General features: G+C 33.3%; 1 protein-coding gene across 5 annotated transcripts in view; it reads right to left on the bottom strand.

The window, feature by feature from the left end:
- Positions 1–1,012: 1,012 nt before the first annotated feature.
- Frl (formin-like protein) overlaps positions 1,013–21,956 on the bottom strand; it is a 32,555-nt gene continuing 11,611 nt past the window's right edge. Inside the window, exons 2-17 of one of the 5 annotated variants that reach the window (XM_069113622.1) lie at positions 15,314–15,397; positions 11,751–11,837; positions 10,835–10,941; positions 10,575–10,714; positions 10,285–10,463; positions 9,756–9,832; positions 9,365–9,680; positions 8,876–8,992; positions 8,552–8,792; positions 8,150–8,421; positions 7,759–8,026; positions 7,553–7,680; positions 7,035–7,479; positions 6,359–6,633; positions 6,117–6,230; positions 1,013–3,957 (exon numbers count right to left, since the gene is read on the bottom strand). In XM_069113622.1, the coding sequence (XP_068969723.1) occupies positions 3,745–3,957; positions 6,117–6,230; positions 6,359–6,633; positions 7,035–7,479; positions 7,553–7,680; positions 7,759–8,026; positions 8,150–8,421; positions 8,552–8,792; positions 8,876–8,992; positions 9,365–9,680; positions 9,756–9,832; positions 10,285–10,463; positions 10,575–10,714; positions 10,835–10,941; positions 11,751–11,837; positions 15,314–15,397 (3,063 nt within the window). In that variant the 3' untranslated portion in view covers positions 1,013–3,744. Of the gene's footprint in view, positions 3,958–4,769; positions 4,869–6,116; positions 6,231–6,358; positions 6,634–7,034; positions 7,480–7,552; positions 7,681–7,758; positions 8,027–8,149; positions 8,422–8,551; positions 8,793–8,875; positions 8,993–9,364; positions 9,681–9,755; positions 9,833–10,284; positions 10,715–10,834; positions 10,942–11,750; positions 11,838–15,313; positions 15,398–21,956 lie in introns of all 5 variants that reach the window. The other 4 variants (XM_069113623.1, XM_069113624.1, XM_069113620.1 and 1 more) reach the window with 4 other exon arrangements.

Raw genomic sequence — 21,956 nt, 5'->3', positions numbered from 1 at the left:
CTTTAAACTATTACAAGTAGTAATGAGAAATATTAAAAATAACTAACTTTGTGATAAAGTATCGCGGAAAGCGAAAAACAGTGATCTTTTATATTTCTAGAAATGCGGAGATTATTTTAATCTGTTCAATTTGATCAAATTTATGCATTACAGTCTACACAAAAAAGTGGAAGTCAGATGTCTTATGATTACTATATTGTTAACGATACAACAATATTTTACATACACGCGCCCACATTTTAATTGACTTTATTATAATTTGTAATTATATTTACATTAGGTACTTTTAAATGCATACCTACATTCTCAAATCATGAAAATGCATTCGTACACAATAGATAATAATTACAACGAACAAAAGCCGCGAAGTAGCTTTATATGTAGTTTATTATATTTGTACGTTTCTAACGAAATTTATTATAATGACAATTATTATTTCTACATATTTAATTGTCATCATATTTACATTGTTTTTAATGTTATGCACAAATAGTAATCTACTGAAAATCATAAAAAATATTTGTCAATACAAAAAGAATTTTTTTTAATGTAAAAGTAATCAATTAAAACAAATGACATTTGTAACTCGTTAATTGTGATTTATCAAGGAACCATATGGATATACTCGCAATAGGCTACAACAATAATGAAATATTTTTCTGTAAGTTTGTATAATACTAACTAAAATATATATATAGAACAGTTTTTTCTCTTGACAAATTAATAACCATATACTGCAAGCTATTTACAGATAATCTTTAAATAATTTGTATGCGAAGCGCAATATTTTTAAAAAATTAAAAGTTTACTTTCACCTTACAATATACAGCAATAAAGCTGTTTTATTTGTTACAGATAGTCACTTGTATATTCAAATTTTATTTGTATTTTTCTGTACATGATCTAAAGAATGTAGATATATTGTGCCTTTTGTATATTGTATATTTGTATATAGACATATTTTACATACAATATTGTAATAATGTAGTCTATTCACATAAACAATAAATAAAACTTCAGAGAATGTTTATTTTATTTAATGAACTTTTCACAACTCATTATATTCTTTTCGTTTTTGTTTAAATTATTTCAGCGTTTTAAGAAAGATATACTGTTTGTTACAAATAAAAATATGTTGTGCAGTATTAAACAAAATGGCACACAAATACGAAAAAAATATATCTATGTTTGCATATATATGTATATACATATATATGTATTTATACAATACATTGGTATATTTATTCGTAATAAATTTTATACAAAGTAAAGCACATGCCTATTTCGCATAACTTATTTAATAAAATGCACAATATTTACATTTATGCTAAAAATTTATAAGATAAATTTTTGTTGTTGCAAGTATTTCAAATTTTCTTTGTATTTCAGCGCAGCAAATAATATTATGTAATTGATATTTATAACACAGAGATGTTACACTTATTTAAACATCACATTGGCAATTGATCTACAATTAGTAATTACATTTTTTTATAACTATTAGCATATGTCGTATATTACACTAATATTTACATCTTTTTTCAATCGATAATATATAATATTAAAAACGTACAAAAGTGAAAATATAATTATATATTCTTCAAAAAACATGAGATATGTAATCATCAAGAGGCGCATAGAAAGTTTATGTATAATTTTACCAAAATTTTGTAGCAAATACATCTTAAAATTGGATTGAAGGGTGAATTATATATTTAGTCTTTTATGTATCTATTTTGTTTTTGTATCGCATGGCAATAAACAATGTGAAAAATCGCTACTATATTCGATTCAACTATAACGCATAATTTTATTACAATCCATGTATAATCTTCGATTTAATCGTTGTTGTTATAAACTTGATTCTTGCTATGTTGCTGCAAGTGACGTATTTTACATTGACATTTCTGTTTTATTTTATATTTTATTTACTTATGCGTTATAATAGAAGCGATTGTACTGATCCATACTATGTATCTATTCATAATATTGAGCGCATTTTGAAATTCTGGCGGAATGTAACAAGTTGTGTTACTTTTAGATATTGTGCGTAATAAAATAAAAAGTTCTTTCAAAAATTTCACATTAAATATAGACTATTATTGTGCGTGTTTGTTATTTGTGTATCGAAAAATTGACCTTCAAACTTTGAGAAAAATATGCTGCAGTGCTTGCATTTTTGGAATTCGTTATACTTGTAAATGTATTACTTTCGTAATTATCTCAAAATAGTTATTTCTGTCGCTTGGAAATTTCATTAAGGTTTGTAGGATTTTTATATCCATGGAATGTTACGATTTAATTGGGAACTGTACCTTGCCAAAAGTCTTACAAATATGCAAAAGTATACTTAAATTTCTCGTATGTATTCATCGTCGTTATTACTACCGTCGAATCTGCATCGTCTTTTATTCTCTCATTTTCTTAGAAACTTTTTCAAATAAACGATTAACAGATACGAATTAAATTGGAATTATAAATATTTCAAACGCATATAACAATCAACAATAATTCAATGGAAACAATTTTTACGTTCAATTACTTAAAGGTAGTATTCATAAAAAAACAATGCAAAAATAATAGTACAATTTTCCTAAATGTGCTTTGCTCAATTTTCTACATACTATGATATTTTGCAAACGTATTTCATGGTTACGTTCGCTAAATTTGTACAATAGAAAGAATACGTATTGAACAAACAGAAGAACATTATTATGTTGTTACTGTGTGTTGAATATGTCATGATTCACATTTTAAATTCAATTTTCCTTTGGATCTCGATGAATTTATAGCACCGTATAAGTGACTTATGTACGAATAGTTCAATATCAAATTCAAATATTTGCTTTAAATTATTATATCTACAACTCTACTGTGCTACAGTAATGTCTTGTCAATATCTAAGAAAACAACCATCATTTCTCGAGCTAGATAAATACAGTAAATAAGCTGTAAATGAGAGATGATCATGAAGGTACTGCCATTCAAAGCTGCTAAACAATGAGTCATCACCTCGATTGATAAAACACGAAGTTTCTATAACATTTCCTTTTTCTCAATGTAAAAGGCTACAAAGCACTGATGAGATTTTCTTGATTACTTCGAGTGTTATTAATTTGATTATTTTATTTAACTAAAAATAATCCGACTGCATCAATGTTTAGACTCATTTTAATCTGGAAGATCCCTTCAAATCCTTTAAAATCCTTTTTATGGAGAAACAGCAAAAAAGATTCTGGAAATTTCATTTTTAGAATGTGATGATTCATAGTTTATCATAAGACTTGTTTTCTCTCTTTCTCACGTCTCTTCTCGGTATATGTTTGATCATTAGAGATGAATCCAGATTCATTAATTCCAGTCTTCTCAGACCCAAACGTCTTAACAGGACATTACTGTACATTTATTATTTATAAATTTTGGCTCGATAATGTAGCGCGCAACTCTTTCATGCTTAGTAGTTTATAAGCAGTTTATCACATGAAATTTTTAAATTATTTCGTTTTTTGAATGCGAAATATGTTGAAAAAAATTCAAACGCTCTGGTAGATGTACATTCGCCGAGCGTTCAAATTACATTATGTTTTAATTTTTGGTAGGAGGTTATAAATATTAAATTAACACTTTCCTGAAAGAGCTTTACGTGAAAACGTTGATGTACTAACGCAAGAAATGTGGTGAAAATTATTTCTTCAAAAACAAATTGCTTTCCCTAAAATAAGAAACACTATAAATGGAATAGATTTAAAGTTCTAGTTCTTCGGCAGTGCGAGAGAGCCTGTGATTATCGATACGTCTGCGTTGGCTACGCCTAACCGCATCCGCTCGTCGGTATGGTTCTGATCTAAGCCCAAGAAGAATGTCTTCCAGAGCACCGTTATACACTTCATCCTGCTGCAACAATTTCTTCTCCTGAACTAGTCTTGTCTTATTTTTCAGTTCATTTATCACAGCGTCCTGTATCAAATTACCAATCGTTTATTACTGATAGATCAGTGATATACGTATGTATATTAAAAGGTTAGCTTCTTTAATCTTGCTGCGATCATCGAATATTTTTATATCGTTACTTGGACAAAACTACTAAACGTTGTAAACATCGAAACGAAAAATCACGCATATTAATAAAGAGCTTTCCCTATTTTCCTCAAACTTCTCGAACAGAGAAATTTTCTAAAGGTAGTTCTTATACATATATCGCTGAAATGGAAGATCTTTTAATTAATATATTAGAATTCTAATCACGAATAGACAGTTGAGTTTCTCTTACGTGATATAAATTATAAATAAATTTAATTTAATGTTTAATTCTATAGAATTAAGCTATATTGTTAATGTATACGCGTTTATCTATGAGACTCTTGGCAGTAGCATAGGAAAGTGATAATACAGGACTTCTCTCAGGCAACATCAATGCAAGCTAGAACACATGCCAATGCATTCTTTAATTTTTTGTTAATGATATGAATCGAGTGAATATAGGTCCGTACCACTAGATTTGGAAAACAGTTCTTCAAAAACAATTAGAATTTTACATATATTTGTAGAAAGGGAAATTCTTACTTATTAATGAAATTAGTGACAAATTTTCGATTAAAAACAAATAAAAAAAGAACTGTTTTCAAACATGGTTTTTGGATATTTCAATACGTATATCTCGCATGGTAATAGAAGCTAAACCTACATGTGTGTTGTCTAAGCGTAGTGTATGTGCGAATGCGACCATTAAAAATATGTCATTAGAAGGAAGTGAGTAAGGACAGACTTACATGTTGTGAATTGTTTCTATATTGTTACGTTCTGAGCTCCAGTTCATTAAGATGCCGATGTAACAGACTCTTGTTTGTGTTACAGCAAAATTTCGGTGACTTTAAATCCAAATAAATATGTAACAAATAAGAAAAATAGACGTTCGTGAGATACTTTGATAGACATCGCTGTCTGTTCTTGAAACGGAAAAAAATTGCTAAAAGAGCACTCTCGAAATAATCAAAATTATTATGATCATCTGATAATCCCTGAAAAATATCATGCTATCTCACAACATGCAGCGAAAAGAAATGCCTTGTAAATTCTATTTCGCACGAGCATTGACATTTGCAAAAATTATTTCCAAAAAATAATCTGTTTCCTTAATTGACATTTAGTAAAGCTAAATAATATCCCCATACAAAAAGTATTTTTCATGTTTGATAATAAAAATTTTGCGGAAAATGTTATAACAATGAGATGAATTGACACTAAACAATATTGTATTTTGTAATGCTGGATGATTCTAGTATCACGTTTTGTATAAAAAAAAACAAAATTTAGAAATGTTTCAAGTGTTATGATATGTAAGCTTTTCTATGAAATGATCCACCATGCTTAATTGTTAAGAAGAATATGAATAATAAATAAGTAATGTTAGAAAGCGCAAGCTTTTAAGAAATTATACAAAATTACCATTTTACATCACATACATATAAAAATATAAAGCTTCAAACAGAAATCAATTTTTTATATATATATGAAACTGAAAATCTGTTTGATATTTTCTGAGTTAATGCATAAAATCACACTTTTTAACTGATGAAGTAGCATCATACCATTCCATAAGGAAATTAAAAAATACTAATGTTCTAATCGCAGTATCATGCATGTTCAATGTTCGTTTATAATGGTATAAGCAGGAATTATATCTATATTGCATGTATAAGAAGCACAGTAAAAAATTTTAGGCAAATAATAGAAATACAATTAATAACATGTAATAAAATAATAAAAATAAAATTAAATCTTGCAGCATTGATGTTGAGAGAGAGAAACATATTTAAAAATGTAAGTGTGCAGTTAGTAAAGCATTTTATAATTGGTCAGAAAGAATAAGTAATTTAACATTCAATATTTATATATCTATTGCACTTACAGATTTAAGTATAATGAAATAAAATCTTAAGAAACTTTACTAAGAAAATGTAGAGCATTCATATTTGCGGGACTCTACACGTTTTACAAAATGTATTCGTTAATAAGAAAATAAATATAAGCTATTAAATGCATAGCGTGCAATAATAACGAAGCTAAATAATTATAACTTCTTATTTTCGACAAAATAAATAATTAGGAGAACGTACCTGTTGCTTCTTTTGATTTAATTTATTACGTTTTATTACGTCTTCTGAGGCGTTTAAAGCTTCTGCAGCAGCAGCTTCTAATCTACGACGCTGTTCATTTTCTTGATCCGCAGCCTGTAAAAATACTTTGCTTTGTAGTATTCTGGCGTTTTGCTTTTTATGACCGTTTTAGTTGAAACTAATCCTTTCTGGTTATAAGCTTATTATATATGTATATGTATGGTGTAAAAGTTAAACGGTACCTTAAATGCCCTTGCGAATCTGACGAGAAGAGAGAAGAACGTATTAGCATCAGCTTGCCTGGGACTTTCTCCAAAAAATTCAACGCATTCTCGGAATGCTTCTCCAGCAGCGCGTGCATCGGATTTTAAACGACGCAATTTTTCTTCGGAATTATTTAAGAAATCTCGTAGTACGGTGTTGTGTTTTTCTTTACCGCGTAGTTCAAATTCTTTCCTTACGAGATCCATACCCTTTTCTAATTCGTGAACGTCGGTAGTTATATTTTCAAGCGAGACTAAAAAGAGTGAAGAAAACAAAATGATATACAAAAATAATAAAAACATTATATGTATAATGAGATGAATTCACGACATTCGAGACACGGCATTTGGTATATACTCTTGGCGCAAGAAATATAGTGAGGTCATAAAATTAATCACGTCTGAATATAAGTACACGTGTTTCGAACGTCGAAACAGTAATTTGAGAAGATCTAAGGGGAGATAACGCGCTCCAGCTTGCCAGAAGCGTAAGATGTCAACTCAAATCTAGTTCTTCCTTCGCAGCTGCAGTAATTTTGGTCAATACACTAATTACAATGGAGTAGAAAGCTATAGCGAGTCAAGACAGTTTTGTTTGAATAAAAGATAACAATTATAGTTATTTAATAATTAAAATGTTAACATATATACGCACCAGTCGCAGCTTTATCGATGTACATAAGTTCCGACTCAAAATTAATCAGTTCTGGAAATTTGACTCGTATTGTTGCTACAATATAATGTAAAAGGCACATTCTCTTGTCCGTTGACTTCGTATCGAGTAATGTGTCTAAGCTCTGAAGTTTAAATCCATATGCTGGGCCTCGTTTACTGCTGTTTAAGTAATTTCCGAAGGCAAGGATAATTTCTAATACTGCTCTTAGTTTCTTTGAACTCTTAACCGAACTCGAAGCAGATATCACAGCATGTATTTGTGGAGTAATAAGATGTAAATTATCAAAAAAGTTTCCTATATAATTCATAATGGATAGTTTCGTTGATATCCTTTCTACTTTACCGAGCTGCATCAAAAATTTGTCTTCCTCCGTTAACAAATTAACATTTTTCTTTTCTATGATGTATTCCCTATATGCTTTTATCTGTAACATTATAAAGTTTCTGTGTGCTAGCTACTATCAACATTTCTATATGGAAAGAGAGAATAAGCCATACTTCCTGATCCGTAGGCACCATACGTTGTAGCAATTCTACATTTTCCAGCGACAGTATTTTTAAATCGAGAGCATTTACTGCCATAATTACTTTTTCTACCGGCATTTCCATTTTTCTTCGCGATATGGCTATAAAAGGGAACAGAAAGGTGAGCGATCAGTCTTTTGACTTTTCAAAAAGGAAATTGAGATTTTTATTATACATACCGATATTTCGTAATCTGGTATGTTCTAAGAGCGAGACATTTTCTGGCTTCTTGAATCTTTTACTAGGAAAGCTTTGAAGACCGTCTATTTCGTTAGTACCATTAGCAACGTGACTTCCCATTCCGATTTTAAATCGTTCTTCGAAATCGGAAAAGTCTATATAATTGTGCAATCGATCATCGTCCAGTTCATTGAAAATAGTACCCCGTACTTGATTAGGCTTCAGAGCGATCCAGTTAAGTGTGGGAAGTTTGTATTTTGTTTGAACCTGGAATCGAAGAATTTTGCAGATATTTATGTGCATATTCGTGGAAAATTTTAAAATACTAAATTGCGCAGAACGAGAATCATGCAATAGTTGCATATATAGATTTTAATAAGAAAAACATACCTTTCGCTTAATAGTCATTGCTCCATCCGGTGCTTGCATCATGCCAGCAGGTGGTGGAGGTATAGGTGCAGGTGGAGGTAATTTTTGATCTCCAGGAGAAAGAGGTGCCATTGGAGGCGGTGGTGGACATGGAGGTGGTGGTGGTGGAGGTGGTGCTGGGGCAGATGGAGGAGGTTCTTCCAATGTCGGAGACGGGGTCGAATTGAGCGTAGAGGATGTGACGTTATCCGATGTACTGACGGGACTCGTTGCGCTTCCATTCCGAAGATTGGCTGTACAAATTTAAAATGATACGTTAAATGCTAGTATTTACTTTTTGATCGATTTATTATTCCTGCATTATTTATTGATAGATTTTAAAACAAATTACGATAGTAGAATACACGAAGAGTTTTAACGAACCTGAAGAACCCTTCGTGAGAGTGCCAGTAAGCGTTTCCAATTCGATAATTTTGTTTTCTAAAACACTTTGCCTTCGAGCAGAATCTTGCTTTTGTCTTTTCAAGGCTGTGAGTTCTTCTTCGGCCAATCGACGAGCTTCCACAGCATCAGCGTATTCCACTTTTAATGCACCTAATTCAGTCTCTAACTCCGCTAATTTTGCAAGCGACTCTCTTTCTAACTCTGTCATCCTATCGTGCGCCTATTTTCAAAATATCAAATGTTTAGTAAATAATCGTTTAAGTAAGGCTATTTAGGCTAGTTCAAATTAAAGAAACTACTTACATGACCAAGTTCATCTTCTAATTCAGCTACTTTTTCTAACGCAGCAGTCTTAGTTTCACTGTCTTCCATTAAGGCAGCTACATCAAATACGTTATCTAGATACGCAGAGATTTGAACCTGGGAAAATGTTATATCAGATGAAGATAGTATCATGTTTAGGAGTGAGGTCGTTAAACATTTTAACTACATGTAATAATTTCAAGTACGTTTTATACACGAAATATTATATAAATATGTACAGAGATCAAAACAATTATTTATTATTATACTGTGAACGATTTTATTGTATCAATCAAGTAAACAAAAATAAAGGTATTTTATAATTTATATTCGGGAAATTATTTTCGTTGTCTCTTTTTATACAATAAATGTTTGTAGCTTTCTATTAAATAAAGCAACAACTTCGATCATAGAACTTCGATCGTTTGGAGTTAATCCGACAGAACTATAATAAATATTAATATACTCGAAATTAACAAATTGACAAACCTGCAAATCCTCGCTTTCGGTATGTCTGAGTTTCTCGAGATACTCGTCTAAACCAAGCTTGGTAAATTCGTATTGCAGGTGAACCCTGAAATTCATGTCCTCTACCGAGTGAACAACGATATTTACGAATTGCATACAAGCAACCATAAATTCTATGTGAAAACTATCATATTGAGTGAAGTATGCCATAAGCGTAGTAAATCGTCGTCGTTCCGAGCAAACTTCTTTGAAATTATCGAATGCGGACAAAATAATCTCATGGCCACCCTTTACCAGACATATAGCAGCAAGAAGTTCTAATACTAGAGCTTTCGTTCTGAAAGTAGGATACATTTTTTTATTTTACGAAAGTTGAGAAACTCGTATGAAATTGAGAGAAAAATATCAATACCTTAAACTCTTATGCATTAAACTGAGCGCGATGCAGTTGATTGCTTCACGATGTTGGATGACCATATTGAAGCCATACTGTACAAAGTATTATCAGATTTTATATCAGAAAAATAATGTTCAGTAAATTCTACATTATTATCAAAGACACTATGTTCGAACGCATTGTATTATGTTAAATCAAACTTTGATTAATAGTAATACTCTTATATAAATGGTATCATACAAAATACTGTCAGAAAATAAAGAGAAAAGTCAATATCGTACTGAATTAAATGTTTACAACAGGTAAAGCAAAATTATTGTCACGATTTTGTGATTTTGTCGCTAGTTTCCGACCGCGACCAATCATCTTCTGTAATTTACATATGAAAACAAGCGAAAGAAGCAGACTCAGTCTGCAAAACGAAGATACGGATAAACGACGAAGAAAGGTAAGAATGAAATAAAAGGAATTGACATGCGACAAGCTCTTTGCCTGATCAAATGGCAATGTTCTTGAACCAGTTCCGATATATCCAGTTTTGTACCTTATTATTCATGATGGCACGCATGCACAGTATGCAAACGTGGATGTCATCTTTCGCTTCGCCCATATTGAGACGCGCCACGTGCCGTGATCTCCTTTTAACGCCAGGACTATCCTTGAGCTCGTGAAGAGGCGGCCTCAGGCAACCGTTATTTAAGGGCGAGGTATCCCCGGAACTCACTGGAAAATAATTATGTCGTTCACGGTCTGCGTTCATCGATTCAATCTTTTCCAGTACGTCGCCATAATAGAAATAAATGTTGACCCATGTGGTAGCGTGCGAACTCTTACCGGTTTGTAATTTTTCCTCGGAACTCGCGTGGGATTCCAAGAGACGTTGTTCGTGTCTCATCATGAGTAACCTGAAGCTGAGGTAGTCTATGAGGGCGTCCAAGCCTTGGTTTTCTTCGTCTAGGAACTCCCTTACCCATCTAAACCGATCAGAAATCGAATTATCACCAAGTTAGATTTCTCTGAGGCAAATTCAAACTATGTTTCTATAGTGAAAGTTACTTAAAGAAACTTAATGTATGTTATAAATAAAAGCTTACTCTATGTGATTTGTGCGTAACGAGATTTCCAAATCCCGTAACACTTGAGTCGACGTTGACTCTCCAACCATTTTCCTCTTCTGGAAGAACGTGAGAAAACGATACGACTGTATAATCATTAGTATCCGTCGTTCAAGTTTTCTTACGCGGGAAAAACGAACATAAAACAAACGGTTTTTTTTGTAATTTAAGAACCAAAAATTGTACGAATATCGTTCCATAGATATATTACGGTGGTTATTTCTCGAAATTGTAATTCATTCAAAAAGCAAAATCTAGAAACATTTAATTACTCCCGGACGGTGAAAGTAATTTCGCTGGCGTTAAAAACATTCTTTGAAAATGAAAATTTTCCATTTACCTAATTGCCGGATATCTATTTCCTCGAATCTGTTGCTTTTAAAAAGTAACTAATAAAAATTGATTCCGAGGAATACAATGTTTACCATCGTTTTATCTGGTTGAGTCAGACCGTAATGCACAGTTGAAATATATACTACGGTACTACAGCCTTAAAAATGTGAATAGAAGTAACATTAAAATGTTGGATTAACAACAAATTTGTGCGCTTTAAAATTATTAATTATTTGTAAACCACCCTAATACATGCTTAAACGTTGATCGAAAAAATTAGAGAATCATAAAACCGAAGAAACCAAGTACTTATCACAAACTGTAATAAGTTATCTTTTTTTTTATTACTCTACTACTACTAAGATCGTTCGTTATATCATATTAAATATATGAGATTTTTCTCACTTGTAATACTTAATTTAATTGCTCTTATTGTAAATTGCGATCCTCTAATTACTTAGATCTCGGAATGCTAATTTACTTCAATTCGCGCGGCAACATAAAGAGGACGAAAATATGTAGAAATAAAAGGTATAAGGATAAGAAATTAAATGCAACATACTCGATGGCTTCGCGAAGCTTTCGGATCCAGATAAGTGCGTAACTTTGCTAAATAATGCGATGGTGGATCCTTTGCTTGCACTCTTTCCTGAAAATACCAATATTAGAAGCATCGCCTCGATTATTTCAATTCGCTTCGTTTGATTATAGCAACGATTTAAAGCAGTGTTCTATTATATAAATATTCTAAATTTAATTTTATAAAATGTAATATTTGTAGAGCGATTGGATACGTCGAAATAAAAATTGCCACAGAGTTTTAAAAAAGAGATAGCGTAAGAAAGATTAAAGAAGATTTGAAAACACGCGTATCCAAGTTTCAGCGGAAATTTAGCGAATGCCTCGGTAATCGGCGCAGTGTGTGCAATTCCACACTCAACCACAATGGGCGAGGCTCCACTAACGCATAGAACAATATCCCACGCTTTTTCTAAATGGATGCGTGCATAGTACCTGAGTGAATGCGAGTCAAACTAATTTGCTTAATTCCAACCATAGGAGTTTGTTCTTTGAACCTACTTTCATGTCGCGTTTACACTTTCATACCGCTTTCAAAAGGATCTTCGTTACTTTCTTCCAATTATTTCATACAACAACGCGATACAGTTTCTTCCTTGAAGATCGATTTAGTTTTTGTAATTTTTATAGATATTTAACCGAATAGAGTCGAAAAGAAAAAAAATCTCTGGAAAAAGCTCGAAGTCCAGAGAATTCTGCATTTCCAAAAACTTTGCAAGGAGTTCATTCGGCGAGCAGACGTGATTTTTCGAATATTCCGACGAGAGAGAAGTTTACAAGCTGTGTAGAGCGTCGTGTGCACGTGTGTACGGCTACGCCGATGAGTGAGGGATGCTGTACGCTTTTTTCAGCCCGCTTTCTTGTATCGTATAATAGCACGGCTTGCATTACATCCGTGTCGTGTTACCCACATGCCCTACAGGCCCGTTAAAGAATTGAGACGGGCCATCGATGACCCCGAACAGGCAACCCTGTCGCCTCAAGAATATCTTGTTTCATCAACACATTCTATGCAACAACATCTTATGATTTTATGTAACACTTTACGAACCTCGTCGAACTAACGCACTTGCAGCGGTCAAGTTCTCTTTTTAACCCTTCGACAGCGTAATAAAACAACAAAGAATTCAGACTGAACTTATTTCTTTTTATCGACAAAATTTAATTCTGTAATTAATACAAGTCTTTCGTTAAGAAATGACTCGCTCGGTAGACTAAAGTTGCGTACGTTAAAAATCGCTAGAATTTCTGATTATTAACGATCTATAAAAGGAAAATAGGAAAGTTACAAGGTGGGTCAGAGACGTTTGAAACGATTACAGGTAGAAGTTGCGGAATGTGGTGTAGGGAGTGACTAGAATCGTGTCTGGGAAAGTGCTGTAGCAAGTGAAAGGGGATGAAGAGAAGGGGGCGAGTGAATGAGAACGATAAAGGGGATTCGTTCGTGCGATGCTAATCCGCAACCTGCGAGTTGTTTCATCGGACATGCAATATGTTTTCATGGTTCTATGCTAAATGAAAAATATTTTCTTTCCGATGCTTTGGAACTCGAAATAGAAAATTATAGCCGTAGAGATGTCGTATCTTAAAACAAGTAACGTGTTAACCGGATTATCCTCTAGAAATTTATAATATTCAAAATAATCTCTAAGATACTCTAAAGATATTTAACTTTTCTGCATCTTTTCCGATCCAGACGAATCGTGAAATCCATTTTCTGCTTTCTACTGCTGTGCTCTACCGGAGCTCGCGATGAGAAAAGGGAATAATTTCCACTCGAGACGAGTTCCACCCTAACTGCTTGACTCTTCTCGGTTTAACGAGGCAAGTAGTCCACCTAAACCGCAAAAACCTTCCCTGAACTCTTTACAGAAACCCTTTGTAACTTTTTTTTCCTGCTATTTCGGAACACAAAACGAACTAATGTATGCCTTAAACCGTTCCATTCTTCCACAGAAACGTTTTAAATGGCTCCCCGGATCGTCAGCGTTAAACGACTTCATTGTGAAAGCGAAGAATATATTTAAACCATGTAAACACCATTAAATTTCACGACTATATATCTACCAATTAAAATTGCAAATATTATAAGTTCCTCTTCTTTTCCTATTTTTTTTTTTTTTTTTTTTTTTTTTTTTTTGGTAGTAATGTTTAAAGTATTGATCACAAAGCGTTGAAGTTGACGAATACATTAATACTATGTAAAACTAATGGCCTATAAATTCGAATAATTAATACAGAAAAATACTAATTAAAGTTGCATTTCATTCGGACGCGATTCATTCAAATACAGAAGTAGCGTTATCGTTGGTGACCAAGAACGGAATCATATTTCACTACGACAACGTTGGAGGTAACATTTCTCTCATGACATGACAGAAAAATTGCGATATTTATAGTTAAGTTCTATTCGTTATGCTTATTACGTGCTATCCACTCAATCTCTCATTCATTTCGAAATAAAATTAATAAATATCCCTATCTAAATGATACAGTTGCTGAGGCAATAATATCTCCCTATCGACGATAAATTTCAACAATTTAATATAAAAACCGACATTTAAAAGAACATAAGCCAATACGAAAAATATTAAATTATTCATTTTGTTAACCATATTGTAAGGCCAAGTAATTAGGAATTATGTCTAATAATAACTGAATCGTAGTATCGACGTTCCTTATATTTTGGAAAATCAGGCAACGAGTTTAACGTAAGCGAGTTTGCGAAGCGCTTAACGCGTCTTTCATAATCCACGCTCTTCGTGGATCAGAAGAGGTGTCTCGTTCGACGACACTTTTGCTCGCCCTCGATTAAGCTCGAGATTAAACCCACTTAAGCATAGCCCCACAGACGTGTATGCATCAAACGAACGACTATATACGTCTGCCCGGCGATACTGCATTCGCTCGTTAAACGTCTGCAATCTATATATAGAATAAAACGTGTCTTACTTTTTACGTGCATTTTCTACGATCTGATGTTGATACGGTTTGCATTTGATAACAACGCAGACCTTTTTTTCTCGAATCTTTGGAGGCTATCGCGGGCGAATGTTCACTTTTCGTATCAAGAAATTAACAAACTTAAAGAATGCGCGTTTAAATGTCTCATTATTATTCGATACTGCAGTTGAAAAAAATAATCTGTATAAACCAGACAAATGTAGTTATTTGAACAAAAGAAATAAGTTGAAGAAAGATCGTGAGACTGTGTATAAAGTAAGGGTCGTGGACCCGCATTCATTGGACAGTATGGAATTAAACGAGCACGAAGCGGGCAAAGATCTCAGACCACGCCGATTAACAATAAGTTCGTCAAGTTAAAGGTTGATTACGTCATTCTTATAATGGCAACGTTGTATCAATTTCGCGAGGAATGTTTATAGATGATAGCAAATATGAAAAGAACAAAGCTGTTTAAGAGCCTACGAGTAAATGTCTTTCGTTTAGAGAAAAATTGCACTCTGAAGCGATATTTAAAATAGCGTAAATCCTATGAAGCCGGTTCTGGAAACAGGCTATCATTCATACAGGCTGTATACTCACTTGATCGCATATGATGTCCCACTTTTTCTCGTTGTCGTATTGCTTCAAAAGCTTCGCTTTGTCCGGTGGCAGATCCATTGAAGCCTGAAACACAGAAAAAATCCAAGTTTCACTTTAATGTCTATAACAAAGAGAGAGAGTCGTGGCTTTCCATTACTCTTTCTTTCTTCTTCAACACGCAATTGCATGGTATAAAATCGAGTCACGATACGAATATAATTTATTCGAAATAATTGTATTTATTCACGGTTATATTATATTACAATAGAGAAGGAGAATAATAAAGGTTATAAATAATCGTTAATTAATTACAAGGTACGTAACGTTTATAATATAAACAGCACGTTGCGCATTATAAATGTAGTCAGACTTATGTAAGTTACCTTGTAGGAATTTTCAGATAAGAATTTTCAGTTATTTCTAACTTGCAATTATTAAGATACTCGCAACGTACAATTGGGTTTTGCGTCGTACTTTTTACGACTAAACTAAAGTTTAGTTCATCTATCGCTTTAGCAGTAACGAAATATTTCGTTAGCAACAGCTTTTACTAGCGAATAAAAATTGCTTTGTTTCTTGCTAGTTTGCAAATATATTAAAATCGAACAAGTGCTGTTTGAAATTACTAAAAAAAGACACAAACATCTGTTTCATGATTAATTATTTGAGAAATTCAGCCTAATAAGATAGGATAAATAATTAAATCCTTTCTATTAAGAGCCGTATATTAATTATTCAAATATTCAAAGCCAGAGATTTCCCAAAGTTCCCCTCGTGTTTGAATTGCTCTTGTTAAGGTAATGAAGTCATTAGTTGGAAAAGAAATAAGGAACAAGCACCCAAAGGCCAAAGACTGAGGGTATTGAGTGGTCTCCACCCTCATCCTCTCCAAATCCTACTCATACCATATTTTACGATGATTATACAAACAATATTAATATTTCGTAGCAACAATGCAAATTAAAGAAAATTCCTAGAACTGAACAAATACTCATCATCAAGTAAAAGAAGATTATCGCAACTTTGAAGTAACCTTTAAAAAATGTCGTATATGAGCTATAATTTGTTGAAAACAAAATTATCGATATGTGACAAGGCAATTTAAAAAAATTTCCTGCAACTGAACAAATCTTCATTACCAAGTAAAAGAAGATTATTGCGACTTTGAAGTAACCTTTAAAAAAAAGTCGTACATGAGCTATAATTTGTTGCAAACAAAATTATCGATATGTGACACAAAGTACTCGACCATGACGCATATGCAATAACACGCGATAACCGTCCCAATGACTCTTTTAAACAAAAAATAAGAATAAAAGATAATTAAAAGTGTACAAATTGTAACAACGAATATTCTGTGATTTTCAAACGACTCTAACAAGCGAAAAAGGGGTATCGGATTAATTTTTGACTAAGCATTTTCAGACTCTATCGTTAAACGAAGAAGCACTATTTCTAATATCTAACTAATTTCTGCACGTAGCATATCTTCCTGCTAATTATTCGCTCGTATCGAGGATTAGTCAAGATCTCGTATCTTTCGTACAACAAATTTTCAAACTAAATTTTATCAGCAACAAAGCATCGTGCATATAGATATGTGTAAACTAGTAGTACATATATCTATATCGTTCGTACTTTTAGTCGACATAAATTTCCTTTTTTTACGTAATACACGACATTCCATGTAATAACTGAAAGTGAAAACTTGCAATTTCTATCGTTTCTCTTGACGTCTAACCAAGGGATAGATAGAGGAAAGATTGTAAATATTGCCGCGGCAGCTATACGCGTACAAAAAAGGATCGCGAAGTAAACGCGACGGTAGTACGTGTACACAGTCGTCAAGTGTACGTCGTGGTGGCTAGGGACGAGCATAGTCGACGAATAATTATCAAAGAGCGGATGCGGAAGCCACGAGTGCATGACATCACTACTCGCGATACATATACATTGCATATACGGTGCTGCTACTAAACGTTAGATCGAGCGATAGCACGATGTACGCGTTCCAGGCCAGAAATTACATAAATAGTAAGTTACACGGCCAGTTTCGAATGCAATCTTCCCAAGTAAACTTGATAAAATATATTACGCAAACTGTGCTCTGTTATATCGAGAACGTGTTATATAGATACTGTTGGCTTGATCGACTGACCAATAGCCAGATAGCTATAGATAAGGCAAAGGATTTTTATAATTACTGAAATATATTTCGATCAAACACATAGTTCAAAAAATTCGAGCATTAAATCATTAAAACGGACACATAAGTTAGAAATAACGGTATCGATCCTGAATGATCGTTTTTCTATACGGTTCTTTGCTTCTCAGAGAAAGCAAACGCACGTTCTCCTTCGGTAAGCAGAGTGAATCGCAATTTCCAACAGCGTATCATGTAAAGAGTTCTATGAAAATCTGGTTTTTGTTTTGCAACAGTCGTTTATTCGAAACGAATAAGTAAAAGCTGTAATTTTTCGCGGGCTAAACTATATTTGTACAGTCACGCTTGTTAATTATTTGGAGCAACTCTGGTTTCGATTCTGTTTTATGAATATTGCTTAATTCATTTGTGTTGAGAACGTTATTTCAGTTCGCGTTAAAAACCTTGTTCCGTCTTTCTTTTTTGGTGATACTCCAACGCTTGAAAAAATAATTACATTAGTCTCCTCTTCTTGGATATACCATTAGTTACAGGAAAGGTCTATATATAAAATGTATATGATATGAAGCGAAACAAGTTAATGTCAGAATCTGCCATCTACTTTGTTCGAGTTAAAAGCTCTTAATACAGATGTTCCCCTTGATATTTACCGAAGTGCGCTGTAAGAAGCAAACAACTTAACCAAGGAAACGTTGAAAAGTCAAGTAATCGATAATCTGAAGTGACACATCAAAAAAAAGTCCCTCCTTGGCAATAATCAATACCATCTACCCTAAGGCATCCTTCATTTCGTTTTCATTCCTTAAAAAACATTCAAAACGATTAAGTTTTCATGATACATAATTACAAAATAATAGCTTGAAACTAACATTGTTTAAAAACTAATACAACTTCAAGATAGTTCTGCTATCAAGACGAACCAACCATACTCGCCGAGAAAAAGCGTACGATCGTTGAAAGACTAATTCTTTTTAATAAAAACCAGAAGGCGAAATACATGTCCAGACGGAGTTCCTGGTATTATACGCAAAGCTGCGTTGGAATAATGAAACCTGTGTTTTCAGGTCAAGGGTCACCGGAAGTGGAGATTAGAAAGGGCAGAGTTTGCTAGACAAATAGTACCTCAATCTTGCTTAAAATGCATTGTGTATCGTTGGACGGTTCGCTTTTAAAATGTCTTGTAAAACGCGCGTAATACATAAATAAAAGCTTTTTTCTAAATGTTGAAGTACTTTCATAAACCGCTATAGAAAAAGAGAAATGTAATCGTGTGGTGCAAAAACTGTTGGAAACGGAGCTACGTTCCTTACATTAGTACCTCATAAAAGCTTCATAGATATGTGATACCACCGTCAGTAGGGTCGACGACATAAAGAAAAAAAGGATTCTCACAAGGCGATCAATCGCGGAAAGTTCCCTTCAGCAGACTCATGCAGTTAGCCGGTTCCATGTTTCTCTGGCCAGTTGCTCCCCATCCAACAATCGATGCTAGGGGCGAGGGTTGAGCCTCCCTTTTGTGGTGTACCAATACTCTCGCGCACTTTGTACTCGAGTATGTGCATACTCGCGCGTATGATTGCGTGGATGCACCATCACACGTAGGGATCTATATAGCACCGTGAACACGATCGAGAATCAGTTGGAGCACTTGAAGCAATGATAGAATCCCTCTAGAGTTGTATGGCGCACGCCCACAGCGTTCGTTTCTCTTCTCTTCCACCCCACGTTTCTTTTCCTTCTATTGGTCGTCGTTATGGGTGGGTGGCACGCCATAAATATTTTTAGAGTGCTGACATCAATTATATTTTATTAAGTATCGACGCAGCTTTCTTTCCTTTCATCCAACTATATAAATATGAAATACAAAACATTTTGAAATGTTGTAAACATGATGTATCTATCACTTATAGTTTTACTCGTGCTTCTTACTTATGAACAAGTGTAACCGGTTATTAAAGCCGGTTTAATTCTGTGTTATCGCATTATTCCATTTGTCGATACGTGTTGCGACATTTTCATCACGAATCCTTAAAGTTAAATGGATGTTTATAAACATTAATGTCAAAGAATTTGTATAATAAAGTACCTATTACGGAAAGTAACTCAAGCAGTATCTTGACGCAATAGAACTCCAAATATGGAAATGCCTCGGAAACAGGGCCGCGTAGCTGCTGTTCAATCACTTTTTCCGCATACAGCGCGTCTTGTTACGCAAAAACAATTTTTTTAAAAGACACGATAGAATCTATCGAATACCAGTCGAAATACGATCGGTTCGAAGTAAATGGAATTCCTGTAAAACTACGTAATAATTCATCCTCAAGAAGATATTTCTCTTCCAGAAATGATAAATGTTTGCACGTTTATATTATTGATACATATTATTTAGTTGATTCTACTTCCTTCTAAATCGATTTATTAGCTTACGTGCTTAATCGATTTACCATCTCTGCTTGTATAACGTTTGCACCGCGTTTCAGTCGTTTGAATACACTAAATCGCAATGTAAAGGTAGTTAATGCGCAGAAGAAACATTTTTAGTGGCAGACGTTTATCTTTAGTTCAATATACATATGTTTGATAGCAAATATCTAGCTTAACATGTATGATATGAATCATCAATATCAAACAGTACAACAATAGATATTAATTATTTTGAAGAACATTATACAAATGTGATTTACGTAATGAATTAAAATCACTGCAACTATCTCGGCCAAACTTTGCGCACGATGCACATGCACTTAACTATACACGCGATTATAATGTACATACTTTCGCGGCCGCGTCAAGTTTCCTTGTTACCAACAAGATGACGTAAAAAGCCCCACACGCTCGTATATTTATTCTTCTCCTTTTTCATACGAGTGTCTTGCACAAACTTGTTTTTCTTTCTCGTAGAAATTATAACTTGGAACGTTATCGACACGCATCGTTTATAATATACAAATTTTAATTCATATCGTTAAGTAAGAATTACAAAATAGTTCTTATTCTTATTATATACCGTGCAAGAATAAACTTATCAGAATGCAAAATATTTATATACAGGGTGGTTGGTAACTGGTGATACAAGCGGAAAGGGGGTGATTCTACGCGTAAAAAGAAGTCTTTGAGGCTTTGTTTTCGAGAAAATCGACTTTGAATTTTCGCTCGGTACGCGTGCGGCACGTTATAACGGATCTCACTGTAGATCGTTGTCTCGATGGAAAAATTAAAAAAAAAAAAGAAAAATTAAAAAAAAAATTTTTATTCTATACATTTCCGCTTGTACCACCAGTTACCAACCACCCTGTATATTATGTATATTATCGAATATTTTCGACACTTTCACTCAATTCTCTCTTACCCCAAATTGTAAGTACAGAAATGTACACGTACACGAGTTCCGGGATTGCGGTAATAAACGAACATAGACACATCAAATAACAAATCCTGATATTTTATTCTTCAAAATTAATTCAATTAGCACTGAATCAAAAACATACTGCAGTATAAAAGAAAAGTCGTGGTTGCCCATACTTTTTTTTAGATTCAGTCATATAATATTTTTATTTAGCGTTGGTGCATGTACATGTAGGCAAGATAAATACTATCGTCCGATATTTTAAATGCAGCTTTGAAGTCATGATTCATATGTGGCATAACGAAATCGCACGAACGGTATTCGTTACTATACGAAACGTGACACGCATTAGCAACCAACAGAAGAAAACTAAGAATGAAATAATTCCACGACAAATTATTCTTGGAAGTTGGGCCACTATTAAGGAAATGCCGCTTCCGTACAGTCCGGATACACCGAGAATAGAATGTTCATTTCGTACTTTCTTGATCGTTGGTCCTCCCGGATACCACAGTTGGTGATACGAGTATCCTCGATTAAAAGAATATAGATATTATGACATAAAAATTTAGAATAAATAAATAATTTTTGAACAATTTTATCGAGTAATTTCATTCGAATCAAATATAGCATTGAAAGCATTAAAATAATAATAAAAGTTCCATACTACATCGTGTTACTACGCTGATATTACGTTATTTTTTACGCCAATGAAATAACAGTCTAACAGTACAGGGACCAAAAATAATTTTTATTGCTGACTTCGTCGGGGTTATCAGCTTCTGCTCGTTACACAGACACTGACCTTCGAATCAGCTAACAAGAGAAACTAACTCACAGAACCTCCGTTTTCAGACGAGTAATTTTCAACCAGCAACTGAAAACAAACCATCCCAGTAGTTTAAACGCGATAAAACAAAAGCTGAAAGTTTGTATAATTCATTTAAAAATCGAAATAAAGTTCCAAACGGATAATACTGACTTTTTTTGTTTCTATTAATTCATCAAATCAGTGAAATGAGAAAATCACTATTATTTCTTTTATATACAGTCGTTTGATTGATCATGCGTAATTCAGTGAAAATTCTACTATGTGAAATTGGAGATAACATATTTGACATTTGCGATTAACA

Source organism: Bombus flavifrons, chromosome 5 (assembly GCF_040668555.2).
Source record: "Bombus flavifrons isolate JBK064 chromosome 5, iyBomFlav1_principal, whole genome shotgun sequence".
In the NCBI taxonomy this organism is placed as follows: domain Eukaryota; kingdom Metazoa; phylum Arthropoda; class Insecta; order Hymenoptera; family Apidae; genus Bombus; species Bombus flavifrons.
This window is presented reverse-complemented; position numbering and strand designations above follow the sequence as displayed.